The 8,841-nt window shown below is 38.8% G+C and overlaps 1 protein-coding gene and 1 long non-coding RNA gene across 2 annotated transcripts; one reads left to right on the forward strand and one right to left on the reverse strand.

Moving 5' to 3' along the window:
* Positions 1 to 2,477: 2,477 nt before the first annotated feature.
* LOC110961870 (lens fiber membrane intrinsic protein-like) lies at positions 2,478 to 5,405 on the reverse strand. The gene is made up of 5 exons (XM_022209655.2): positions 5,314 to 5,405; positions 4,509 to 4,717; positions 4,082 to 4,231; positions 3,864 to 3,998; positions 2,478 to 2,785 (listed from the first exon to the last, which is right to left on the reverse strand). Exons 2-5 carry the CDS (start codon positions 4,681 to 4,683, stop codon positions 2,724 to 2,726), a joined length of 522 nt encoding a protein of 173 aa, XP_022065347.1. The 5' UTR covers positions 4,684 to 4,717; positions 5,314 to 5,405; the 3' UTR covers positions 2,478 to 2,723.
* A 1,460-nt stretch (positions 5,406 to 6,865) lies between these two features.
* LOC127536151 (uncharacterized) lies at positions 6,866 to 7,904 on the forward strand. The gene is made up of 2 exons (XR_007945137.1): positions 6,866 to 7,252; positions 7,530 to 7,904. It is a non-coding gene; the product is annotated as an uncharacterized LOC127536151 (long non-coding RNA).
* Positions 7,905 to 8,841: the final 937 nt, after the last annotated feature.

An 8,841-nucleotide genomic window follows, 5' to 3' on the forward strand; every position in this document is an offset into this window, starting at 1 on the left:
TTGTGACAGTTGTTTTAATTAAAATAATTGAAGCTTAATTTATGCATTCATAGGTATAAACTTGTACAAACCCACAGACAGACAAATACATGTGGCAGCTGTACCAAAGGTGCTTCTTGTTTGTGCCAGAGAAATTCCTCCCGTATCTGTGTTTCCCTTTTGGCCAATCTTCTTTTGAAACATGACAAAATTAACAATCCAGAGGAGACACATGTCAGACTTTGTGGTCAGTAAGTCATAACCACAAAACCTCCCCCCAAAAAAACAAGACACACCCTCGCCACAAAGAAGACTGTTAGTTGAAACTTGTAAGTGCTAAACCCATTTATGACATTTTTGCAAAGCAGTGCATCTTGGTATCTGTGGTTATGACTTATAAACCACAATCAATTTATTAGTCAAACCTCTGTCTCTTCTTGAAACATCCTCTTGCTTTTGATACCTGTCTTGGTGAAGCAGCATTTTTCAGGCAACCTGCGGCCATTTGCTCACTGAATATTTAAATTCTCTTCATTCAAAAGAGGATATTTTCCACTTTTAGGACAGTACCTTGAACTATACACTTTCCTCTAATTCCTTCTCCTTGGTTCTGCTGTGGGGATGTTTGTGTTTTGCATGCCTGCACCTCCATGTCCCGCATAAACACCTGGAAGAAAATCTGGCTCAGAGAGTGACAGTGTTCCAGCCTGGAAAGTAGTCAGTGAGAGAAGCAGCAGGTCTTACATTCACAGTTGGATTGGTGAGCTTCTGTTCTAATTCATGAGCAGTTTTAAAAGAAAAAGTATCTGTTTTTGTAGTTCAGAGAAATAATAATTTGATATGGTAAATGCTCACAGTTTAGTGTCCAGATCAATGAATGGAGAAGTCATTATCATCCTTTACTCTCTCGATTTTACAACCGTTATGCTATAAAACATACCACAGTTGTGTAGCAGATAGATATTTCTCATGATTTAGTTCATAAAAGCTGAAACAAAATGTGAAAATTTGCCAAGTCACACCACAGGCTATTAAGACTTGACCTCAGTGAAAGCTTTAGACTGGGTGATGGAGGAATCTGGAGAAAAGCACACAATATTAGAGAGCTTATCTCTTTACAGCAGCCCCCGGGACCAAGTATGGAAACTTGGATCAAGGGATCCGTCCACTGACTGTTTACATTTCTCTCATTGTTTCTGCATCACCGAGTAGCCAAAGCATTCATTACCTCAGGAGCTACTGCTCCTTTCCTCCCAGCTGATGGCGAGGGATGGACGAGTATCAAGGAAAAAGGAGGAAGCAGTCATTAAAGACAGCGGCAGTGAAACAATCACTGGCTGGAGACCCCGCCCGGGTCCCCCCCGGTCCAGGAACATGATGGAACATGATCTTCTTCTCTGGTACTGTTTCATACTCACGCAAACACAAACAGCCGCCCTCCACTTTTCCATGTGGCGTCTCTCCTTGAGCACACTCAGGAGACGTCAACAAAAATGTTATGGAAGATCAGGCTGGTTGCTGAAGGCAAAGCTCTTTCCCATAGACAGCCACCCAATGAAGACCATACATTTTACTAGTAGTCTAGGGAAATCCTTGTCAGAATCACTGAGGCAGAGCAAAATCTGATGGCTTTAGGGGGAAACCTGAGACAAACATATGTAGCATTTAGCTTTGATGTATTGTTCTCTGCTGAGTAGGCTAATATTTTCACATCTTGTTCTTTTCTGTAACATATTTGGAGGAGAAGCGTGGTTTCATTTCTCTATGATGCTGAATTTGCTTCATTATAAAGCAGTGATGAAAAGTAACTAAGTATATTTACACCTGTACTGTACTTATGCTTCCACGCCACTGCATTTCAAAGGAAAATGTGATATTTTCTGCTCCACTACATTTATGTGAAGCATATTTTTAAGAAGATGAATTTAAAGAATGGATTCTAAAGTACAACGCATTATTCAAGATTAAACCAGGGATTTAAAAACTTTTTGGCCTCTAACATGGGACAAAAAGCCATATGCATTTGGGGTCACATTTCAGGAGTCTATGAGGTGTTAAAAGCTTCATCTGAGGGATTTGACACACTCATGTTTCATCATTAATAATCTAATGACATATATGTAATAATATATCAATCAGAGCAATGAAACCTACATTTTTGTGCTTTAACTACATTTTACTGCTTATTTCACTCTTATTCCTTTTATTTATTATTCCATTTATACTCTGCGGTAGTGGTACTTCTTTCACCATGGATTTATAGCAATAGATGAATGCTGAACAACCTGCAATTTTATTCAGGTATTTAGTCCCTGATTTGACATGTAATAATGTCCACATCCCTCATCAAATCTTCTCCTTCAGTGTTGTGTTTCAGTGCTGCCATCTTCTGGAGGCTTTTTAGTAGAAAAACTGCAAAACCTGTATGAGCACTGAGGACCAGATTTATTGAATATTGAAAGAAAAAAAGGTGAAATAATACTAGTATTGCCATGCAATCATTAGACACAGATTAGCTTTATTAATTCGATTTTCCTCTGTGCTTTTATTAGGACTATTCGTCAAATAAAAATCCCAGTTGCATTGACTAAAAACACTTTAGCAGAGTGTCAGAGACCTTCAGTGTCGGCACCAGGCGTCATCTCTTCAGTAGATCAGCCAAAGCTGCCTTCGTGTGTTCTGCTTGTCTTCTATCCAAAGTAGAAAAGTTTTCCGTTTTTCTTGATCTAGCTGTTTGTCTCCTTCTAGCGTGGACCAGTTCCTCTCCTGCATTCACACATTCTGTAGGCGCATATGTAGAAAATACCTGCAGAAAGAAAGCACGGTTTAGTGAAATATAGTAGAAGAGGAAGAAAAATACATGAATACTCTCTGAGAATGCAATCTGCCTGTAGAAACTGCTGTATTTGGCAGTATGCACTGTAAAAATAATAATAATTTTTCAAAATTGTGAAAGAAAAACCTCTGAAAATCTGGCAGTGAGGGTGCCAGATCACAATATGGCAAAAATATGGAATAAAAATATATGGAATACTGTAACTTTCCAAACTTGTAAAATGTTAAAAATAACAGCAAATATCTGTAAAGCTGCTTTATATTTAGTAAAATTAAACTTTTACAGTTGTATATTGTAAAACAACAAATTACTAGTTGTAAAAATAGAGATTTTTGATGTGGATATTATTTGCAATTGGCCTGTTTTTGTTTGTTTTTATGCTTAAAATGTGAATTAATTAATTAATTAATAATATTAATTTATATTTTTACATGATTTTACTGGACAATATCCATAATTTCCCAAAAATAAGGAATATCTGTAAAATAACAGATAAAAATTATTTTTTCAGTTGTTAATTTATATAACTTTTCTTTCAAATATTGGGAAATATCTGTAAAATAATATACTTTGATGATTTAAAAACTGTAGAAATGATGTAAATTTATGATAAAATGTCAAAAGAACATTTTTTTAAAAATTACCTAATGGTTTTGGCTAATTATTTTTTATGGTTAACATGTGGATTTATATTTTTAGTCTGTGATTTTACAAGATATTACATGTAATTTAACAAAATAGGGAAAATATGTAAAATGATAGCAAATCTCAATTAAAATTAGTTTTAAAAACATTTTTCACATTGACATTTTAAAATCAAAATTGTGATAATGTCTGTTTTTCAGCGTTTACACACATTTTCCTAATCCTACGATTTGAACAAAGCTTGTAATTTACTGAAAATAGCTGTCAACTAAAAGTTAATGCCCAAAATATTTGACAGTAACTTCATGTAGCGATTGACTGTTCTGCAAAATCTGCAATATTTGCATTATAAAGAGATTTAAATCTAGAAGATGACGTCCCTCTGACCTATGTTCCTTCTTACCTGCGAAGAAGGTCATGAGCATAGCAACCCAGCCCAGTATGTAGGACCAGGAGAAGCGCCAGTCACCAAAACGCCTTCCCAAGAAGTTGACAGTCACTCCAGTGTAGATGGCCATACCCAGCAGAACAAAGAAAGCTGAGGGGGAGAGGGAGAGGTTTGTGTCACTGACACTAAGTGGATGTTTATGTACTTGTCAAGTGAAAAGGAAGTCAACTCACTGGAGACAAAGAACATGATTCCTGCTGCAAAGGAGCGGTTGAACCTTTCAAAGGAGGAAAAGTGTGAAAAGGACATGATGCCAGCGATGATGCCGGCGAAGCACGACATCCCTGAGAGGATCATGAAGGCCCTGGTGGCATTCCAATAAGCTGTAAGAAAACAGGAAGGAATCAGAAACACAATAAACACTCTGTCACTAACAGAGCTTTAAGTTACACTGACAGGAGTACTGGGATGATTTTCGCTTTTCAAGTTTTCTGTTTATCTCTTTTCTGCTTGCATTAGAAAACCTGATTTTAACACACCTTAATATTTTGCCACTGCTCAAGCAAATTAGCTATTTAGCCCTTCAACTGTACAGAAACACACTTCTGCATGATCTTTTTCTACCCCACAGGGTCTGACAGCCACATGCGGATGTCTTACCGATGCTGTCGGTCTGCATGTAGCACTTGTTGGACATGCAGTACCTCCAGAGACCCTGGTGGGCATAGTTTCCAGAGAGACGGTACTGCATCCAGTAATCTGTGGCTGTGGAGACCACTAGCAGGATGTTACCCACAATGGCACAGAACAGGCCCCCTCCCATGAAGCTGTACATCTTGAGCTGATATAAGGGGGCAGCTGCAGAGTAACTGGGAAAAAGAGTGGAAGTTAGGCATGTTGCCAATGTTGTAGAGACGCTCATGCACAGACTCGCAATATATCCAGTCACATTTGACACATTTTTGTCATGAAGCAGCTTAAAAACGTACAGCCAATGTGACATAAAAGAACTACAAAAAGCATTCTGATAGTGAGTTAAATTTGACAGCACAGACTGACCCTTGTTTAAAAACCACACATGATGCCACAACAACTGGAGAGACTCAAAATATTCTTCTGTATATGAACCCGTAATTTGTAGCTACTTCAACATTTTGCAGATTTCATTGGTAATCCACACGTTTTTTAATTTAATGACCAAGCTGCATGGTTATCTACTGCTTTCCCATAAAGCAAATTTACCTCTTTGATACTGGAAACATCCCAATTAGTTGAAGTGTTAATCAGAACAGAAGCTATTCTTTATGATGTTGTTCTCTTTCCAAATCCTCATGTCACACTGGTGTTTGTTCAGCAGTGATGGAGGTTTATCTGATTCTGCCAGCCTAAATCCACTCACAGCTGTCATAAATGTAAATGCTGTAAATACGCGCTGAAACAGCGACAGTGAAATGTGATGCCTTACCTTGTTTCTGGAAATGCACCTTCTCGACTGCCCACCTTCCGGAGGAAAAGACAGAATCGGGCGGAGGGGAAAAGAGAGAGAGGGCTGTGGCTCAATTAGAGGGAGCGAGAGAGTCACACACAATACTCACCCAAAAGGTTGTCCCCTAGGTTTTTTTGTTGATGAAAGCAAAATCCTGTGTGTCTCCCTGTGTGAGGTGCACTTGAATGAGAGACTGCAGGGGCCGCGGTGCATGTGACCCTGTACATCTGAGTGTGCGTCTGTGTGGGGTCCGTGGGGCATTAGAGAAAGGGTGGTGGTCCATGTTTCCTTTTTTGGGGGGTTTTTGTTTGTTTGTAAATGGCGTGCTCTAGAACTGGGGATATGCATAGGTATGCAGGACTGTCTTTGTCAATGCAATGTGCTGAAATAGACACTTTTCTTTCAGTGCTGTAACATTGTGGCAGCATGGAGGGACACATATAGAGGGACACTCTATAGCAGCAGCATCTCTTTATGTCTGCTAGCTCTGTCTTAACTACAGTCAAATATAATATAGAACTTTTTTATCATGGCTTCTGCCTTATAGACTAAATATTTAGAAAGCAAACATGTTTAGACACTAATATAAGAAAAAGAAACACACACACATGCATCTTTCTACCGTTATCTCATTAATATAGCTTCAACCATCACAACTAAATTCCTAATCTTGGCAATTACCCCAGACCTACGCTACTGGTCAAATGTTTGGACACACCTTCTCATTTCATGCTTTTTATTTGTTTGGATTATTTTCTACATTGTAGATTAATACCGAAGATTAACGTTTTTTTTGTTTACAACATGCTTCCATATGTATTCTTTTATAGTTTTGATGTCTTCAGTATTAATCTACAATGCATAAAATAATAAAATAAAAAACATTGAATGAGAAGGTGTGTCCAAAGTTTTGACTGGTAGTGTAACTTAAACCAAATCACAAATTTATTTAAGTTTTCAACAAAAAATGTTCCCACATGTCCTCACTATGATGCTTGCCAATCAGAATGTACCAACATGAACACAAAAAGACAAATAAAAACACTCTCTCATGTACACAATGAACTATTTGATTAATAAAATTAATTGTACGGTATATACTAATGTGTCACTTGTATGGAGTCCACACTCTGTGTTCAAAAATGTATTGCCAGAGGTTAAAGTGAGTATTGAGTGGCATTGTAATTATTATTTTTATTTTTTATTTAGCTTTTGTTTAATCTTTTCGGTCCCATTGAGATACAATGACCTCTTTTCCAAAGTAAGACTAGCCAAACATCAGACAACATTAAAATTGCAACAGTTAAAAACATATAACACAAACAAAATGAATAAAATGCATGCTAGATAAAAGCACAGGAGTAAGAATATACATTAAAACAACAAGTGCGACAGGTAGCTGCTGCTCGCTGATGAACGTGTCAGTCAGCAGAAAAGCAGGTAACTGGGACCGTACGTGAGACCCCTCCACACACAGGTTGAGAGTATTATTTGTAATGTATACTCTCAACCTGTGTGCGGAGGGGTCTCATGTACGGTCCGCGGACCGGTACCGGACCCCGCCAGGGGGTCCGACCCGGCCCGTGGAATACATCTGCAATATCAAAAAATATTCCAAAAAATTATGACCTACATTACTACTGCATTTGTTTGATCAGACTGCAGCTCCCACATTGTCTGCTAGGGGCGCTCCGCCTCACTCGGAGCAGACAGCGTGACGCAGCACTTGTGGCAGACGGCGGCAATACCGGATCCGGGTCTGTGGCATTTTGTCTATTGGAATTTTACCTGCTTTTCTGCTGCCTCTGACACGCTCATCAGCGAGACGTCTTTGTCAACATTTTAAAAATGTGATTTAGTGTCAGAGGCAGAGCCCGTAGTGATGAGGGGATTACTGCTGTAAGGAAGGAAGGAACAGGTAAGCTGTTGTAACAGAGTGAACAAGCAACCATTAGTTCCAATACTTTCTATGCCTAAATGATAGCAGTGGCCCATTTTCTTTTTTATCATTAAAAGATAGTAAATAAACAAAGCCCACAACTGAAAGGGAATAGGATGAGATAAAAACATTTACTTTCATTACTGATGTTGTCAAGTTTTAATAAAGTTCATGCTACTTTTATAAAATGATGAAAGTGAATAAATTGTATTTCTGTGACCTGTGTTTGATTTCTGTCTTTTCTCCTGTCATCCAGATGTTCAGAGGGAGCTGATGCCACATCTGGTCCAGCCAATGGAAGGTCTTGAAGTTCTCTGACTGAAGATGGCCCTCTCACTGGATTTAAGGTTCAGATGCTCAGGAACAAACTTCACCAATGAGAAAACAGGGAAGCTGTAGGTTTATTAAATGTTGCTGTGAAGCATGAAGACTAATCTCTCCACAAGGATCCAAAATAAGTTGGACTTCTACATGAGAGCTTTAGTTATTCTTCATCTACTTCCTGAAAAGTTTGGTCAATAAAAAAGACAAAAACTGAGCTGAACTAAAGACAGACTTTGTGATTTTTCTGCTCACATGTGTTGTTGTAAACTTACTCTTTCAAATAAACAGCCACCTAACCCCCTGGAAACCAGCGTTTGCCTGTTTTTGTGTTGCTCCTCAGCGATGACAGCCGGTACCATACTATGACGTTTTTACAATGAGGGTTCTACAATGAAACCAGTTTGACATGTTCAGACGTTCTATGTGTGAAAAATCAGAGATTTCAGGTATCAGAAGGTGGTTTTCAACTTTCTTTGTGAACTTTCTGCTTCAACTTTAAACTAAATTTACTTCACTAAGCCAGCCCTCTGGACTTCCAGTAAGCTGTGTTCCTATTGGCTGTCCAGGTGGCTGCTTGGTGTTATCAGGAACACCTGAGCAGCTCACTGTCTTCCTTTGACTGCAGTCAAACATTTCTTCTGCCTCTCTTCACTGAACCATGTTTTGGTGCCATTGCTTTAGTTTGTTCTTTAGGCGTTGGCTTGCAGCTTCCAGCAGTAAAATCATCTTTAATGTGTTTCTTGGTGTGTTTTAGGGCTTTGTACTGGATAGTTGTCTTGGTAAATGTGGTTCTTTAGTCACAGTTAGCACATGGTGCTAACGTGTGCAGTGATTAGTGGATTTGGTACAGCTGAGTTGTGTCTTTATCTTGGCTGTAGAGAGTCTTTAGAGGTTTTTTTGTCAGACACATTCTGTATTCTTGTTTGTGATCCAACTTTGGTTGTCCAGAAGGTAAGAGTTCCTGTCCTGATTCTCTGTTTAAAGAGGTTCTCTGGTAGGCTGCAGGAGACTTTAGCGTTTGGGTTTTAGTTTGGTTTTTGTACGGTTTCATTTGGACGACTATCTTGAGGCCCCTCTATGTGGTTTAGTGAGGTTTTCTGTAACAGTTCTACAAAGCAACCTGCAGCAGAAGAGACTTTGAGAGTTTTTAGGAAGTTCTGGAGACCAGACTTTAAAGCGGCAGAAACATTTGTCAGCAGTTTGAGCAGGAGAAGGTGAGCTTCAGAGTAGAAATGAGAAGGAAA

The sequence above is a fragment of the Acanthochromis polyacanthus genome, chromosome 11 (genome assembly GCF_021347895.1).
Source record: "Acanthochromis polyacanthus isolate Apoly-LR-REF ecotype Palm Island chromosome 11, KAUST_Apoly_ChrSc, whole genome shotgun sequence".
Lineage (NCBI taxonomy): Eukaryota > Metazoa > Chordata > Actinopteri > Pomacentridae > Acanthochromis > Acanthochromis polyacanthus.

Bases quoted from the DNA above. Each gene is read 5' to 3' on its own strand.
- LOC110961870 (XM_022209655.2), bottom strand. From the start codon at position 4,683: ATGTACAGCTTCATGGGAGGGGGCCTGTTCTGTGCCATTGTGGGTAAC. The intron at 4,232-4,508 runs GTAAGACATCCG...GTTTTCTTACAG, and splicing joins CATGCAGACCGACAGCATCG to CTTATTGGAATGCCACCAGG. The intron at 2,786-3,863 runs GTAAGAAGGAAC...TTCTTTCTGCAG, and splicing joins GCTCATGACCTTCTTCGCAG to GTATTTTCTACATATGCGCC.